Here is an 18,328-nt window from a genome sequence, read left to right on the forward strand (position 1 = left end):
ACACGAGCCGGCTGAACCGTTTTCGTCTGCTTGCGTGCTTTGTGGGCATCTGACATTGTATTTATTTTGTTGTTTCCACTCAGCTTGTCGAGAAAAGGCACATAATATTTCAAACAGATTAAAAACTAAACAAGGATATTGGATAACCTTTTAAAGTCATGTGTGAGAAGAATCAGGAAAAGTTGAAAGACTTCATTTTATCCCTGTCGAAACCAGTGGTTTTTCACGGCAGGATCGACGATTGGGAAGTCCTCAAGTGGAATATTGAAGACTGGAGCACTGCGTTTGGAAAAAAACTTCTGCCCTTCAGATGCGGTGTGCGAAGCTGCTCCTTACAACCCCTCTGGGAACGTTACTGCGGTAGAGAAGTAATGACGCTTGCAGAATTCGCTAGCATTCAACGCAATCCCAAAGAACTGAAAGATTCTGGCAAATGGTTTTACTTTGATTACAAATACTTGAATGAGTGGACTCCACAAGACAACAATGCTCTCAAGTCTGTTTCTTGGTCCAGCTTGGGGTTCCCAGAAATGGAAGTGGCCGGGTCCACACTTTGGATTGGAAGCGGTGGTGCTCACACCCCGTGTCATTATGACACCTATGGCTCTAATCTAGTTGCTCAAGTGTTTGGCACCAAACGCTGGATTCTCTGGCCACCAAGTGAATCAAAAACTATGAGGCCCACACGAGTACCATACGAAGAATCAAGTGTCTATAGCAAATGGAACTTTAACTGTCCCCTACCAAGTGAATTTTATCATGACTGCAAAGAAATATATATTGTGGATCTTAAGCCTGGAGATGTGTTGTTTGTTCCTCGCCACTGGTGGCACTATGTGGAATGTTTGGACACATCAGTTAGCATCAATTCCTGGATGGCTTCAAATTTAGATTATGTCAGTCGACTAGATGAAGCCCTAGTCAAGTTTACAGTATCTCAAGTATCGAAAGATTTATCTCTTGCCGATATAAATGTAATTGTTAATCCTAATGAAGATGATGTTGATTCTACTCCTTTGAGTGACTCTACGAATATGATAACTTATTGTACAGATGCTTTGAAGTCAAAAATAACTGAGCGATCCAAATGTTCAGATATGGATGCTTCTGATCCTCTACCTGTTGTGGACAGGGCTGAATATGTTCCTTGCAGCACTCTTGAAGAACTAAGAAATCTCACCAATGATAAGTGCAACTGCAACTCCAAGGAGAGACATCAAAGATTAATGACAGAAAGCATCATGAAGGCAAAGGATAGTGGTATTCTTCATAGGCGATATGAAACTCCGCTTCAAAAAGTTATTAATGCATTTTGTCACCCTGAGGTAATTGAGAAAGTGCGCGAAAAACTGTTAGATAGTTTGAATGTTGGTTTGGATGAATTGATATTGATGCAGGAGTCTGACGTGTCTAAATAGTCTGACCAAGAAAAAGGATAATAAATAATCAAATACAGGTTTAAACTTTGTTAATTTTCTTGTGGTAACTATGATACTTTATTCAAAGAGTTCATAATGGATGTTTAGATCAAGATAACAGTAGGGTTACAATTGAGAAAGAATAATGTGAAAAAATTAAACACAAACAAACCACACTTGACCCTTCCCTGACCATTCAAGGTCCAGCTTAATGAAATACAATATATATGTGTTGTTCATATATAAGATACATAAACAAAGGGAGGGAAAGGGGACTTATTACATGGCATCTATGTCTGGCACAGGACAATAGATCCTGTGACCACTAAATGAAGTAATACATCGCCCATTGTCCAAATGGCAAATCACAATTTAAGATTGAAATGGCAGTGACCATAGTTCCAATATAGCAATACAATTGATTTTCATGAAATGAAAAAGGAGCAATTTGAGGGTACTACAACCAAAACAAAATCTACCAGATGATCTGATTTTTAGCAGTCATTTTATGAATGGGTTCCCATTAATAAAGCAACTTGGAGTTCCAAGTATCAGAATTGTGTGTTGGCATGTTCATGAGTAATAAGACACAGAAAGATGGTAAACTATTGAATTAATAGTAACTAATTGATAATCAGGCAATGTCCTTTGTTCATTGTCACCTTGTTTTAAATGCATGGAACTCACATTTAAAATAATAAAATTTTGGAACTCATTCACTCATTATCTAATTCAGTCACAGGGAACAAACATTACCTTTTCAATTCTAAAGACTATCACACAAATTTGTGAGCGAAAGATGATCACAATATCGTCATTCTTTCTGTACTTGGAGTCATCAATAACAGCAGATAAACAAATTTACAAATTATTTGGCACCTACTTAGTCTTTAAGAGACGAAATAAAACAAGATACATAATAACAAATAGTCTCTTTGGCGGATCGGTGCCAATTTCTAAAACAACAAAACAAATGAATTAATTTAATATGCCAATGCCTAAAGATAAACAAACAGCACATTAAAAAAATAAGAAATAAAAAAGAACAACAATTTTTTATCTCACAAAAATAAGGAGGAGAATTCCTTAACTTAACACAAGCTGCGCAGTACAAACAAAAGGCCAAGAAAAGACAAAGAACATAAAAACTTAAAAAGTTGGTTCAATAGGTCGCAACTTTAGAAAAGGTTTTAATACATTAACAAAACTTTACAAACAATAAAGAAAGAACAAAGTAACAAGATACACTGTTGTTTCCAGCATGAAACCTTCTGCTTCTTTGATCCAGTAAGGTACAAAGAGAGGTTTTTTTTTTTGTAATATGGAATAAAATTGCTTTGCAACATGAATCCAGGCTTTACAGTTCTGCAATAATTGGCAGTAGATTTATGGGCTGGTTGTTACAATGAGAAATTATATGATTGAGATCAAAATTGAAGTTTCTACAGTACTCAAATACCTATTGTAAGTGCAGGAAATGAGATACACAATCAAGCAATCAGAATGCCTGTTTAAAGCTATCACACATGCGAATTGTTGCAATATTTTCATTACAGCACCAAAGACCAAGACAAGAAAATTATTAAATAATAGATACTTAGGAGAATCCACATTATTACGCTACACAAGGACTAGGCATGAATTCAAATAGTGACTCTTACATTTCAACTTACATTTCCACTTTGTACAAGATAGAAACTGAAAACAGAACGTAACCTATTTCATCATTCATTCTGTTTGTAATAAACAGAACATTAACTAACTCAGTATTGGCTTCTCGTGTATACTGAGAGAACATCAACCATATAAATTACACATGAAATAGCATCTCATACTTCATTGACCTCAATGAAATGAATGAATGACTGAAATGATAAATATGATGATATCTATGAGGAACATTCCTCTACCTTAAGTTACATAAAATAGTCTTAGGCATCACAATTTCAGTTGTCATTTGATGCTGGAAAGCATTGTTCTGAGTGTTCATCCCATGCCGCAATCTGAAATGTAAGAATAGAATTTGATAAGTGGAGGCACTAATTTTGTAAAACTAATAAAAAATAAATAGAACTTAAAATGCAAGGAGTTTTGCTTACTTGACACTCTCGGCTGCAATACCACTGCCTTTGACATCCAGCACAGACAAATTCAGCATCTCGCTCATTACAGCCTTGGCAATGAGGGACAGTATTTTTTGACCTATCTGACCGACCGTCAGTATCATCTCCATTTTCAGCATTGTCACCTTCATCTATCACCAATCGACGCTCATCTGGATCTGAGGCATCGCCTTCATCTCCATTAATATCAGCATCCTAAATCCAAAAGGCTCAGTTAATACATGACTGGTTCAAGAAAAGGACAGATGCCAAATACTGCAATGAATCACTCACCAGGACGACCACCTCATTATTCCTTTTCATACTTGGCATTGACGAATTGGAAGTGGCAGACGAAGCTGATACTGGAGTTATGGTTAATTCACTACGTGCCTATAAAGAAAATATCAGGTTAACAGCTGGCAACAAAAGAATCAGGCTCACTATTACGCACTTGAAAAATGTCCATTCCGTACCTTTTTAGATGGTCCCACTGAGAGAAGGTCACTTAGTAACACAGATCCAGTAGTCCCATAATTCGATACTGCCGATGGTTGGTACTGGGGCAATACGGGCGTAGAATGATGAGTAGAATGATGAGATACAGATGAGCTTCTCTCAGGTGCAGTCAACAAGCGAGCAAGTGTTGGAGAAAATGTAGTGGGCTTGGCATGAGATTGGCTCCCATTGTTGGATGATTGATTGGTGGGCTTTGTTAGGATATTGTGGAGCAGGGAAGTTGGAGGAGCACTTGCTGCAGGCACTGGGCTAGCAACTGGTGTAGGGTTCACAACCGGGTGCAAAGTAACCTCCGGGTAAGGAGGCGGTGGCGGTCGTCCTGGTAAACCCAAACCTCCTTGAGGGTTCATGGCACTCTGCTCATTGGCATTCGTCATTTTGGCAAACTGGACCAAAACATCTTTGAAGCTCATGCCAGACTCCTGATTTACCTGAGGTAGCAATCCATCATTACATTACCAATTTACGGTCATTGAAATAAAAATAAATAAAAATGTATACCATGAAAGGGATAACATAATTAATTACCTGAGAGGGAGCACCACTGAGAGATGATTCTGTACTTGAGGGTCGCGAAGGCCCGTCACTCCCAGCCCCTGAACTTAGAACAAAGCCAAGTTCAGACAGATCCACTGGAGCATTGCCGTGGATCGAAGTGCCCGAGCCCGTTCGAACATGCGAGCCCGAACCAAGCGCTGGCAACGACATAAGAAGTCCTCCACCACTGCTACTGCCTGGTCTAGCGCTGGCCATCATGCTGTCGGACACCTGTAAAAGAAAACAATACCTATCAAATAAAACAAAACTAAACACCCCCCAAAAAAGACATAAAAACAAAATTTGGAAAGATGGCAAAATCTTAATGAATTAACAATCAATATTAATCAACAATTTTGGAAAAATTACAATTTTTACTCTACCTGCATTGTGTCTTAAATTAGATATCTTTAACTACTGATGCTTTATGTGTTAGATTAATTATGAGGAGTATGATTGTTAGAACCAACGCATAGGCAACTCATGCAGGCAATACCTTTCATGATGGTCCACCTTCAGAGTAAATTCCATGCTAATAACTGAACAAGCTATACATACCAGTGGTTCTGCTTGAAACTTCAGATGTAAGAGTACATACACTAAGACTTTGTATGACAATTGTATTTTTGAGAGAAAGAGGCAAACAGAAAGAGAAGGCTAGGTGTGCTTCTAACTAAAATAACTAGAGATAGGGTTTGGTAGCAATACCATTTCCATTGACAGACTGACAAGACATCTACCTTTAAAGGTAATTCATAGAACTGCAGCAACAAAGTGCAGTTCATGAGACTATTCTCACCATTCCCAACCATATCAGGTTTCTTAGTGAAGAGAGTGAAATGACAAAAACAACAAAAAGAAAGAGGAAAGACAGAGGAATACTTTGAAAACACTAGGACAAAACAAACAATTTTTAAGTGCTGAGCAAGCAATTCTGAAAAGACATAGCAAACAGGCCTACTCACCATCCCAGACGCTTTCATTCTGCGCCCACGCCGGGGGACATTCTCCGGGTGTTGGGAGCGATAGTCTGCGATGATGGACTGGACGTCAATGATGGCACCCTGTCGACCCTCACCGATGATGCCTTTCCCACTGCCGTCTTGTGAAGAATCACTTACCACGTGACCCCCACTGGTAGCAGTGCTCGGCTTAGGCAGAATGGGTCTCTGCATCCTTGAAGCACTCGCAGCAGAGACCTGCTTCTCAACTCGGGATAAGTTCTGCAAAAAAATAAATAAGAAAGATTGGGTAAGTTTTGTTGTTTATTTTCAAGTTTCTCAAAGTTACATTCAAAAAACTGAAAGGCATTGTGAGAAAAAGCACCTTGTGAACTGCAGTAGAGGGGAGAGAAGCATTTAGGGCTGAAGAGGTGCTAGTAGAGGTGGGTAAGGCAGATAGGGAGACAGAGGAAGATAGTTGTCGACATGCTAAACCAGCGCTGCTGACCGCGCCCACTCTCTGTCAACACAATCAAAAAATTTGTGAACTCAGAAACAGTTTATAATCTTGCTACGATCATCAAGAATAAATTTAATAAATTCAAGTAATCCCAAACATAAGAGTTTTTAATTTTAGAAATTAAATTCCTTACGTTAGTGACAAATTTGTTTGGTTGTTAGAAAAATTAGGGAGGGGGTAAGCCAATATGTTTGTTATATACTTCATTTTTTAAATGAAGTTTTGTGAGTAAATGGTCCAATTGGCAGGTTTATTGGTAGCATAGGAATCCTTGCCTTTCACAAAAAATGTGGATTCTACTCTCAAAAGCTAGTTTTGTTGAATAAGTGCATTCCACAACCAACGCAACATGCACAGGACAGTGAAAGCCAACAATCGATTCGATTGAAATGACCCCACGTTTGTCCTCACAGATAAAACCATAAGCATCCAATTGTTATGTGACTGGCATTTGTAGTACATGGCAGAGGTAGTGCGAGCAAATATAAGCAGGGTTTCAAAATGCCCGGAAGGTCAAAGGAATATTAGTAGTGGCAGAGTCCAACCAATGGTTCCCAACTCAAAGAGCATTCCAAAATAAAAATTCAGCGCCAACCTGTCGCTGCAAATGCTGCAGTAAAAACTGCGACTGGGGGGAACTAGGTGAAATTTCAGTCGGCTTAGTTAGCTGAGATTGAAGTAATGATGGTGTCTGCATGTGTGACAGTCCGGGTGGTGGTCCTGATGACTTCCTTTCAACAGTGGGATTTGAGCCAATGAGAAGTTCATTAGCTCTAGCTTGGATGCGTACCGCTAAAGGAGATGAGCTGTTACTGCGATGATGATAGTCTTCAACATTCCTTGACCCTAGACGCAAAGCAGCAGCAAGTAGCTCTTCTGTTTTAGGCACTTCCCTGTAGTGATCATGCCTCCTTTCGTGCCTTACATCGACATTAGAATCCCTTTTGCAGTCAGACCGGGAATCCTCTTCAAAAGAGTTTCGCCTCAAAAGAAGATCATCAGACTCTCCTGTCAGAGCAAGGACCTGAAAAGAGGATTCTGTTGCTATCAAATGAACAACAAATATTATGTATGTCAAATCTAAATAAAACACGAACCTGTTTCCGCCGCTGCACCCTCAATGCTAGTTCTTCCTTAAATTTCTTTTTCCTAATAAGATCATTCCATTCTGCTTCCTTTGCATTAATTTCTACAGTTAGTTGTCTTATTTCAGCTTCAAGAGCCGCAGAGACCCTATCCAGTTCCGAGGCGCCACCGCCCTGAGTAGCTGTATCAACAAATTCAGTCATAAGAGTATCTCTCTCTGGCTCCAGTAAATCTCGAAGTAGGCTGTCCTCTTTGGCAATTTTTTCCCGTTCTTTGTAAGAACTCCTAACACGTGTTCTCATCTCACGAAGAACTTGATCAACTTGAACCCGAGCAGTAGTGTTTTCTCCACCCCTCCCCTGATAATGTGATGATCGAGAGTCTTTTTCATCACGAGATGAACGTCTTCTGGATGTTTTGCTTGAGATAATAGATTCAGCTGACTGGACTGCAGAATCATCATTTCTGTACACATCCTTCTTTGACTTATCAACATCAGAAGTTCCTTGCAATTTACTAAGCAGGAGGGACTGTGGCTTCAGGGCAATCTTAGGCTCTTTTGAACTATCTTTCTTTTTCATTCCACTTAAATCGAGTGCATTTGCATCGCCACAGACAATGTCTGGTAGGCACTGCTTCTTTGCAAGATTGCTTGGAAGGTCGTCTTCACTGCTTCTTTTCTAGAAGGTAAACAAAACAAATTCAAAATTATTACTTGAAGTCAAAGAAGAACAACTTGATTATGAAGACATTTACTGGACTTTACCTGGGGTAATTTGCGTGCAGACTGTTCTGAAACTATTCCGGAATCTGTAGATTTTTCTTGATCTTCAATAACCTAGTAAGTGAAAACAAAACAATAGCAGATTAGGGAATGATTTGCATTGCATCTTGCCGCAGATAAAAATAAAGACAAACTCACCTCCGTTTTCACATCTGTTGACGGCAGATCTACATCCATTCTGAAATCTTCACTTCCAGCACTAAGGTTGTCTTTCACAGAGTTTTCACTCTCAGATGTCGCACTTGCTTCCTCATCAGGATGAATTTCAACGTCCATACTAGTGTCTTTCTGAACATCATTTGGGCACGGTGACTCTCCGTTGGTGCTAAGACTATCGTGTTCAACTTTAACACTGACTTCACTTTCATTTGGCAGCTTAACAGTCCCATCTACATCACTAGGACCAGTAGCATCATCTTTATCTTCAGTCACATTGCTGTTCAATTCTTTCAATGCTACACTGGTTTCAGGAGCTTCACTGTTTTCATCAGATGCCTTGCCGTCTTTGATATCGATGGCACTGGCATTATTGTCTAGATTTAAATCTCCGGAGGGATCCCCTGTAACAAAAATAGCAAAACAAAATATTTAGCAATGTCCACACTCTGATTAAATGAAGCTAAAAATACTGAGAGATTATGAATTGTCTTCTGGACGACACATTTTCAAAGAAAAGATAAATAGTTGCCATCGGCAATCGGTAAAATATATCAAAACATGAAGTACCAGCAACTCTTCCCGGAGGAGGGCATAGTGCGAACCCAGACATGCCAATCCTCATCCATTGATTCATTGTTGCCAACACCGCAGTGCGAAAATCCGCGCCAAACCGCAACGCAGAGCACGTCAGTGAATCGGCATTCGCCGAAGCGGCGGTTCTTAGAAGCAAAGTAATTCTACAGCCCCTGGACATTAACCAACAGCGACACGAAGTGGGCGTGCCGCGTGCCCTGCCACCCCCTCCACGTGTGGTCATTCCCTCGGACCGCGACCGCGTTGTCCAGAGATTCAAAAGCAACGCGCTTCCTGCATTTCCGCCCCGGCTCCCCCTAGGCCGCGTTCCCGGTCCCGGTGCTCACCTTCGCTCTTTTTGGCGGGCGCAGCAGTTTCCGCGGCCTCGGTCGCGTCTCCGTCGGCGGCCTCGGCCTCGGCCACAGGCGGGGACGGGGCGACCTCGTCCGCGGCGGCTGGGTCCGCGTCGAGAGGCGAGGCGGGCGAGGCGGGCGAGGCCGCCGGGGCCGGCGCATCCGAGGCATCCTTCTCCGTCGCCTTCACCGCCGCGGAAGCGTCGTCAACCGCGACCGCCGCCGCGTCCGCGTGGTCCGCGTCCGCCGAGTGCTCCGCTGGGGTTGGAGCGGGAGACGCGCCCGACGCGCCCGACGCGCCCGACGGCGAAGCTGGCGAGGCTGCCGCTGCCGGAGACGCCACTGGGACCAACTCGTCCTCCGCCGCTGGTGAAGCCACTGGTGAAGCTGCTGGCGAAATCGCTGGTGAAGTCGCTGAGGAAGCCGCCGCCGGCGGTGACGGCGCTGGCGACGACGCCGCCGGTGGGGACGGCGCTGGCGAGGCGGCAGGCGAGGCTGCAGGCGAAGTGGCCGCCACTGGTGACGCTACTCGCGGGGGCGAGGCCGCTGGCGAGGCCGCTGGTGAGGCCGCCGCCACCGTCTCTTCCTTCTTGTCCGTCGGCGAGGAGGGTCCCGACGTGGAGGCGACGGGCGGCGACTGCGGTGGCGAGGGTTGTCCGGCAGCGTCCTTCACGGCGTCCTTGACGGCCTCCTTGGGGGGCGGCGGTGACGGCGCGCCGTTGTCCAGGAGGGCCGTGCTCACCCCGTTAAGGTGGTGGTGGCCGTCGTCGGGGCCCTCCGTCGCGATGGCCGCCACTGTCAGTTCCTCGCCCGGACCTTCCATGATGCCGTGCATCCTGCTGCGCCTGCAACAACAAAAACAAAACGTCACATTTCCGAAAGCTGGGCGTGGTTTGAACGCATTCTCCGAGTCAGTGGAAATGTTATGCTGACTGCTGTGACTGCGCCGAGTGGCGCCGAGCCGGCCGGTCCCCCCACTGTAAGGCCCGGCCCGCTGTGAGTCGCGACAAGGATACACTCACACCAGTCTGGGCTGCCTGGGCGCAAGGCTCACTAGACTCGCGGCTGTCGCGGATAGGAGTAGCGCGTCAAGGCGCTGCAATGGCACTAGACCAGAGGCGGGAGGGGAGGGAGGTCGCGGCGTGGTAGGGGCGCGCTGCGGGCGCGCTGCGCTGTCGGGCGCAAGCGGCAAGCGGCCATGGCTGGCGGCTTGGCGGGTTGGGGGCAGCAGCAACAAGCAGTGTCTCTTCGCAGTGTAGCGTGCGTTTGGCACAAGGTCACCCTGGCCAAGGAGAAGCAGCGGAACAGGGTCGAGTCGCACGACCAATGCATCGCGGCATCGCGGGGAGAGGAGGGAGGGGGCGTGGCGGGGCGCAGCGCGCAGCGGGCGGAGTCTTTTCCCGCTAGGACGGCCAGGACGGCCCTGACGACGCCCGCGGCCTGCGGGCAGCCAACCCGCCGCACAGGCACAGCGCCGCACAGCGACCGACGTTGACAAGAGTTCTCTCCTGACGCGACATCGACGGGGCGACGAAACGCTGTTCGGAATGAAGGATTGAGCCTGCCACGCCACGCGCCGCCATGCAGGTGCTCGCTCAGTGTTCCGGCCCGCTCCAGCCGGCAGGTGGCTGCCTGTGGCTGCCCCAAGCCCAGCTGCCCCTGGACTGCAGCGGGCCGCCATGCATGCGTCGCACTGCGTCGCCGCCTGCCTTGTCCTGCCTGCCGCGGGCTGCCTCAGGTAAATTGGCAGTGAGGATGCTGGGCCTGGCTGGGCCTGGCTGGGCCTGGCTGGGCCGTGCTTGATGGCGCACACCGTAATTTTAGGCTAATGACGTCACCGAGCCCCTGAAGGCAGTGCAGCAGTGCAGGCAGTGGAGGCACCGGCGCGGACGACGGCGACCCTCGACGGCGGCGGCCTCGCGGTGATGGCGGTGGCCTCCGCGGCCGCCATGGTCAATGCGCATCGCGGGTATCGGGAGGAAACGGAAGGAAGCGGTCGAGCTTCTCTCTCACAGTCTCGCGGGAAAGGGGAAGGGGGCGCGTCTGCGCCGCGGCTGCACCGCGGCCACTGTGCGTGCACACTGCAAGCGCTGCAAGCGCTGCAAGACTGCAGGACGAGGTGAATGAACCATAACGCCGCGAGAGGCGCGCCGCGTGCCGCAGCGTGGCGGGGATTTCGCCATTGGCGGAAGAGAACCGCGGGAACGCGAGGACCGGCACGGCGGCGCGGCGGCGCGGGGGGATGGGATGAGTCGAGTCCGTCGGCCCGCGGCGCCTCGCCACGCTGGGAATAGCGCCTCGGAGGAAGTTGACCCCTCCCCTCCTTCTACTCCTCACAGACACACTCACACACACTCATTCTCTCACACGAGAACACGTGCGAATGCGCGCACCTGCGCACGCGCCAAAATAATTGGCCGGTCCCGACGGCATCCTGACCGGGTTGGCGTCGTCCGTCGTCCGCCCGTCGTCCTGGTCCTGACGCCGACGCCGGCGAGCGCCACGCCGCGTTGGCCGTGCTGCGCGCCGCCTCGCGCCGCCGTGCCAGCATCGCCAGCGGGGAGTACGGAAACGCGGTGCGGCGCTAAAAATGGGTCGCCGAGTCACTCGTCCATGCCGTGCGTCGTGCTCGTCGTGCTGCAGCAGGCTGCCGCTGTCTCTCTCGCTCCCCTGCGGGACGCCGGGACGCCCCACGAGTGCGAGAGGGACGGGGCGACGAAGGCATCGCGGAGGAGGGCCGAGCACCACCAGCCGCCACCGGCACCGCGTTGGCCTGCACTTTGTCGGTGCACAAGAACCGAGACAGCATGGTGGTGGCGTTGCTACCAGCTGCACGCACTCCCAGCGGTTCCAGTCCGTGTCGGCGTGTCGGCTGGCCGCGGCAAATGCAGTCGCGTGGCCAGAGGCAGCCCAGAGGCAGCCAGTGGCGTCCGCACGTCCACGTCCACCGCGGCCCCGAGTGTCACCTTGAAAGGTTCGGCGAGGCCTTTGGGCTGTGGCCGCGCTGGCCGCGCTGGCCGGCTGGCCTGTGTCGTCGCGCTCGTGTCGGCCTGCCTTGCCTGGCGGCCTGGCTCGGCAAGGCGTATGCAGTGCAGCGCTAAACGCGGCCATTGCCACCGCCTGCCAGTCCAGCCCGCCAGCCAACGCAGCGCAGCACAGCGCAGCACAGCGCAGCACAGCGCAGCACAGCGCAGCGCCACCTTTGCTCGCCAGAGTCTTTTCTTTTCCCCGCCCGGCTCTAGCCCCGGCCGAGGCCGCAGCAGATTCATTCCGAGCGTTTTCGTCGCTCTGTCTCTTTCGCATTCATGGGCCGTCCCGAACGGGCTCAAGAGAGAGACGAGTCTGCGGGCCGCCGAGACCGCAGGGACCACGGCGCCGGGACTTCCGGCGCCTAGGCAGCCCGCATGCAGGCGTGCGCGCAGGACTGCCTGCCGCCACGGCGGTGGCTTCGGGTGGGTTGCCTACCTCCAAGGCGCTCTGCACTGCACATCGAACCGCCGCGTGGAGGGGGGTGAAGGGCGTTGGGGGCACGGCGAGGCCAGAGAGGGGTCGGGCCGGGTCGGGCGAATAGGGGACGACGGGCAGCCTTGACCGGATGGGCCGCCCGGCCTAGCCGCGTGGCGGAGCGCGGCGGAGTGCGGCGGACGGGACGGACGGGCCAAGGTTAGAGCGACATGACTATGGGTGCACGGACTGAACGGACTGTGCAGCGCCGCCGCGGGCCGCGCTAGCCGAGGCCGCGCGCCGAGGTCGCCCTGGCTGGCCAGCATCTCCCGTCCGCCAACGGCACTGCTCACGCTGCTGTAGCGAGCCTCTCTAGCGGCGCCGGCGAGCCTTGCGCGCCTTGCGCGCCTTGCGCCGTGCATCCACCGCCGTGTTGACGCTGCTTGACGCTGCTTGACGCTGCTTGACGCGGGCCGCGACGGCCGCCGAGGCCAGAGACGCACGAAGGCGGCGCGCGGGGCGGGGGGGAGGCAGGGGACTGCAGTACTGCAGTGTAGGCAGTCTGACGCCCACCTTGGTCGCCGCCGTGGCCTGGTCGCCGTGCTGCCAGCTGCAGCGGCGCCGCCACGCCCTTGGGCCGACCCTTTGACGCCGCGCTCGCTGCTCGCCCTCGCCGCCCTCGCCGCTCGCGCCCGGGCGTTTGGTCAGTGACACCGGACGCCCTCTGTCAGGGGCGGCCGCCAAGCCGCGAAGCTACCACCCCTACCCCGCGGCCCGCGCCGCCCCGCGCCGCCCCGCGCCACCCCGCTGGACGCATCCCCCTCCCCCTTTTCACCTTGGAGCCGTCCGGTCCGGCCGTATGGCCGCATGGCCGTCCGTCAGGTGGGGCCGACAAACTCCCGTCGAGACGAGGCGAGGGCCGAACCGGACCGCGTCATGCAATACTAGGCTGAAAAAGGGTCGCGTCGACGCCGGGCCGCCCCGCGCAAACAAACAACAGCAGCAACAACAACAACGTCCGCTAGAGTGATTGGACGACGACGACGCGAGGTCGAAAAACAGGACGCACGTCGGACGGCGGACCCAGCCCAGCGTCTTCTTGCACTCATTACCTCAGGTGTCGAGGTGGCCGACAACGCACTGCTCGCACTGCCAGCTGTTCAAGGACTTCAAGACGGCGTCCTTTCTTCCTTCGCGAGGCTAAGTCAAGTCTCTGGCGGCGGGGCTGGCGGGGCTGGCGGGGCTGGCGGGGCCTGCTGCTGTCAATACGCGGAGGGGGCGTCCCCCAAGTCTCCCAGAGGAAGGGGGTGTCCTTGGCGGCACGTCACCGCGCCAAGCCCCGCGCCCCGCCAAGCCGCCTCGCCGTGCCTCGCCTCGGCGCCAGGCCGGCCAGAGGCAGCCAGGGGCAGCCAGAGGCCCTACTCGGCCTTGACACGGAACGCAGAGCCAGGCCGCCAGGCCGCCAGGCGGAGCGGGCCAGCGAGGACGGCGAGGACGGCGCCGAGGTCGGCGGGGAGGCGGCGCGGCGTCCTTGCTACACCAGTGTGGTGCCCGCCAGGCCCGCCAGCGAAGCAGCGGCGTAGCTCGGCCCGCCAAAGGCAGCCAAAGGTCGGGTGGGGGGTGCGGGGGCGGCAGCGGCGCAGGGGGAGGCGCGCGGCTTTGGCTCCGCCACCGCTCTGCCACCGCTACGCCTGCTACGCCACTGCCGGCGTCCGAGCGGCCTTGACATGGAGCAGCGAGGGAGGGTGGAAGGGGGAGACAAGGGAAGCGGAAGCAGCGGAAGCACGACGCCGGCCACGCCACTCGCCCTTCACCCTTCAGGCCAAAGGTGGGGTGCCGGGATAATTGCACCCTGCCTTCGCCAAGGGCTCAAAGGACACACAGGCCATTGACACTGCCAAAATCCCCGGCCTGTAGTGCGACGCTGCGACGCAGTGGGTGGGGCGGGCCGCCAGCACCGCCAGTGATGCGCGGAGTACGGAGTGTGGTTCGGAGGGTAGCTAACGCTGCTAACGCCACCGACGCCACCGAGGCGAGGCGTCGCTCGAAGCCAAGTTGGCGGGGGAGAGGAAGGGGCGTTACGCGTAACGCGTGGAAAGGTGCGTCGAGTCCGACCAAGTTCGCCGGCGCCGCGTCGCGTCGGGCCGACAGCCGACAGGCCGACTCAAGGACACGAAAGCAGAACGGGCGGAGGTGGGGGAGGGGGAGGGGGAGGGGGCCGTCCCGATGTCCTTGAGGCGCCGCCTTGGGGCGGAGCGCGGAGCGACCTCCATCGTGAAGGCGAAAGAGGTCAGCACACTGCTCGGCAAACAACGCCGGCGGCCGTCCTGCGCCTACACTGCCTTGGTTGCAATCGGCGCAATCGGCAGAGGGCAGGCTGCGCCAGCTGCGCCGCGCAACCACCGGGCACGCGTGCAACTGTCACACCGGATGCACCCACACTGCACCCGACGAGATGACCGATCAATCGATCAAAGCGACGCAGTCAATGAAGGGGGCTTGGAGAGAGCAGGGCTCTGGGCACTCGGGCTGGCCGGCCGGGCCGGGGGAGTCCGCATCCATGACAGGTACGCCACGCTCCACTCCGCGCGGCACGGCGCGGCACGGCGCGGCACAGGGTCTGACCTCGGTCAAACTGAACGAGGTCGCTGTGAGACACGCCCGCCAGGCAGCAGCCAGCCAGTCAGCACGCTGCATGGGGCCGTGCGGCGTGCGGCCGGCCGGCCGTGCCGTGGGTTTCACAACGTCCCGCTCGCCGCCATGCTCGCCGTGCCGCAGCTCGGGCGCCGTGCCGCGGCGTCCTTGGAGTGCCTCGCGGGGAGCACGGGCGCGGACCGCGGGGGGCGGGCCGAGAGGCAAGGCTGCGTCTCCCGGCCTCCCACAGACGGCCTCGGCCTCGGCCCGAACATCCACGCCGTCCTCTCGGCCTCGGCGACGTGCCGCGCGGCGCGGCGCGGCCAGGACCACGGCCGGCGGGGCCATGCACGCCGCGCTGCGGCTGGCGGGGCTGGAGCCTGGCGGGGCTGGCCACTCTTCGACAGCAGTTAGTCACGACGATGATGACGTTCGCCTCACTTGAGCATCGCCTCGGTCCCCGCCGTCCCGTCCCCGCAATGGTAGGCGGATGCGCAAAGGTCATGCTGGAGCTGGAGGCAACAACCTGGAGCCTGGAGGCTGGAGGCTGGGCATTCCAGGGCCTGTCACCCACGGGGTTCTCAGTAACTCCGGCCTTCCCTGGAGAACCTCTGGGGTCACACAGATGTCCAGGACCGAGCCGATCCCTCCAGGACTCTTCCTGAAGCTTCCAGGCGTCTGGGCCGGGCCGGGCCGGCCGGGAGGGGCTCCCTCTCCAGGCAGTCAAACACCATCACTGCGAGAAAGTTGCGCGGGTGACGGAGCCGCACAAACACGTGGCCTCATTCGCTCCTTCCTTCATCTATGTGGGTTCTTATCTGCTCACACACACGCACCTCGTCACTCACACACCCACGCGACGCGCTTGCCGTCTTCGCCTTCCGGAAGGTTGGGTGTAACCGATAGTCGGACGGCTCGCATCCCTGGAGGGTCTGTCCCTCTCGCACTCACGGGGCGTCCTGCAAGTGCGAGAGAGAGGGACCGGCGAGCCTGCAGGCGGCCTGCAGGCGGCCGGTCGGCACCACAGCGCCGGCCTTGGGGGCCTTGGGCGGCTGTGCGCTTACAGCAGCAGGTGGTGTTGCTCAAACCTCTGACAGGTTGTCAAGGCCGATGGCGCGGAGAGGGGCGTAAGTCCCGGGGCCGCGCGGCCGAGATACGTTCCGTGGAGCGCGCGCCGAGGACCGACGGCACCGACGCCACCGACCCGGCCGGCCGCCACGACCCTCACCACACCGCAAGCGCAAGCGGCGCGAGCCCATGGTTTTGCCACAGGCTGTACGCGCCCGCCGGCCACAGCCTCGGCCACAGCCTCGGCCACAGCCTCGGCCCGGACTCCCACAAGAAGCGGTGTATCCTTCAGGGCGAAGTCAAGCCAGGCGCAGAGGCAGCGGGGCTTCCATCCTGGGCGAAAAAAAGACGGCGCTGTGTCGGTATTTGAACCCACGACCCGCCCGTCGCCAGAGCCGCGACGGGCACTGCACCGTCGCTGTCTCGGCAACATCCTGACATTGTGCAGGCATCAGGGCTGCTTCTGGCTTCTGGCGCGACACAATACCCGGACGGGCAGGCCGACGGACGCTATGACGCGACGACGGGGCAGCGCCCTCGAGGTGGGCAACCCGAACGGCAGCACAGTGCCAAAAGGCCAAAAGCAGGTCGCGGCGAGGCGAAGCGAGGCAAAGCGAGGCGAAGCGAAGCCATTGAGCCGAGGAGGGCAGGGCAGGCAGGGCGCGCCCCGCGGGGCTCGGAACCAGCCGCGATACGATAACAGGGCCACGGCGGAGCTGTCGCTGTTGTTGTTGATGATGTTGTTGTTGTGTACGCACCGCCCGGTGCCGCCTCGCAAACATGGCGGCGACAACAACACGCCCCTGTCCGAAAACGGGGGAAGCGGCCAGGCCGAGGGCCAGGCGGCGAAATGCAGCAATGCAGCATGCATGCCGCGGCCGCAGCGCCGGGGGCCGTGCGAGGCACATGTGTCTGTCACGCTGCTCCCCCCACCCCCGAGAGTGGAGTGAGTCGGCGTGACTCACTACATCATGTGTGACACGAGTTCGTGGGATAAAGTTCAAAGCGTGGCTCAAATTTGCCACGAGTACTCCGGGGAAACGTGACGCGACGGAGAAACCGCGCGTGTCCGTGCCAGCCGGACAGCCAGCCGGCCAGCCAGCCGGCCAGCCTGCGGGTTGCGGACGGCCACCCGCCGCACAGCTGTGTCCGACTGTTGCCTACCTCCCCCGGCGCTCCGCCGGGCCCGGCCGGGCCGGGTCGCAGACTTGCCGGGTCGCAGACTTGCCGGGCCGCGGAGCAAAGCGGGCGAAGCGCCTCTCCAGAGCGCGCACGGCGCACGGCCCGGGGGAGGACTTCTTTATCTACCCGATGATCCCTCCATTCCCACGGGGCGAAATTAGCCCGGCCAAGGACCTCCTGGCTTTGCGTTGCGCCGCTTGGCGCTGCGTTGCCGCGTTGCGGAGATAACAGGCCACCTACTTTGCCGGGGGCAGCGGGTCTTCGGCGAAAAGGCGGTCGGTCAGCAGCGCTGCGGCGCTACGGCGAATCCAGTAAGTGACGTCACTTCGTCGCACCGACGTCGCTTCGTCACCGGGTGACACTCATCCAGCCACCAAATCACTCGGCGAGCAACATCCGAATCACTGAATCACTGGGCCGCGTGCATGCAGGCAATGCAGCGCAGGTCGGGTCACATCTTCACGCGCACTCGCACCATCACTGTTTACTTTCACAACAACAGCGGCGCACACACACGCACACACACACACACACGCACAAGCGTGCAGCTCGACGGGCGCCGGCGCACTGGCGGGCGCGACCGCGCGACGCCGTGCCAAACAGCTGGGCCTTCGTCGCGGCGGCGGCGTCGCCTGTCTGTCCTTGTCGCTCCCGCGTCGCGTCGCGGTGCTGCGCGGTGCGCAGTGGGACTCTGGTCGGCGCGAACCGGACGGACCGTTCGCCGCGAACGCTGCCAGCAGACTGAAGTGAACTGTAAGCACGGCCACGCCGCCACGCCGCGCCACACCGCGTTACTGGGGCACTGTCCCGGCTCGGCTCCGCCCCACCGGCCGCGGCGCGGCTCGGCTCCGCAGCGCTCGCGGCTCGGCTCGGCACGGCACGGCCTGGGGCAGGCAGGGCAGGCAGGGCAGGCAGGGCAGCCTGAGGTGAGCGGGGTGAAGAGTGCCGGCCAGCCGAAAGGGGAGGAGAAGGGAAGGGAAGGGCCGGGGGGCGGGGCGGGGCGGCAGG

At 55.2% G+C, this 18,328-nt stretch overlaps 2 protein-coding genes across 2 annotated transcripts; one reads left to right on the forward strand and one right to left on the reverse strand.

Annotated features, from left to right (window-relative positions):
* The first annotated feature begins 7 nt into the window (after nt 1–7).
* LOC117645427 (HSPB1-associated protein 1) lies at nt 8–1,472 on the forward strand. Its single transcript, XM_034385625.1, has one exon. The coding sequence runs from the start codon at nt 159–161 to the stop codon at nt 1,416–1,418; it is 1,260 nt and encodes a 419-aa protein (XP_034241516.1). The 5' UTR covers nt 8–158; the 3' UTR covers nt 1,419–1,472.
* On the reverse strand, nt 1,458–17,905 carry LOC117644705. Its single transcript, XM_034384319.1, has 14 exons — nt 17,561–17,905; nt 9,477–9,837; nt 8,987–9,176; nt 8,046–8,467; nt 7,890–7,961; nt 7,135–7,803; nt 6,633–7,061; nt 5,903–6,037; nt 5,542–5,799; nt 4,568–4,807; nt 3,997–4,470; nt 3,815–3,913; nt 3,518–3,736; nt 1,458–3,421 (listed from the first exon to the last, which is right to left on the reverse strand). The coding sequence occupies exons 2-14, from the start codon at nt 9,825–9,827 to the stop codon at nt 3,365–3,367; spliced, it is 3,615 nt and encodes a 1,204-aa protein (XP_034240210.1). The 5' UTR covers nt 9,828–9,837; nt 17,561–17,905; the 3' UTR covers nt 1,458–3,364.
* Nucleotides 17,906–18,328: the final 423 nt, after the last annotated feature.

This window comes from Thrips palmi, unplaced genomic scaffold (genome assembly GCF_012932325.1).
Source record: "Thrips palmi isolate BJ-2018 unplaced genomic scaffold, TpBJ-2018v1 HiC_scaffold_18, whole genome shotgun sequence".
NCBI lineage: Eukaryota > Metazoa > Arthropoda > Insecta > Thysanoptera > Thripidae > Thrips > Thrips palmi.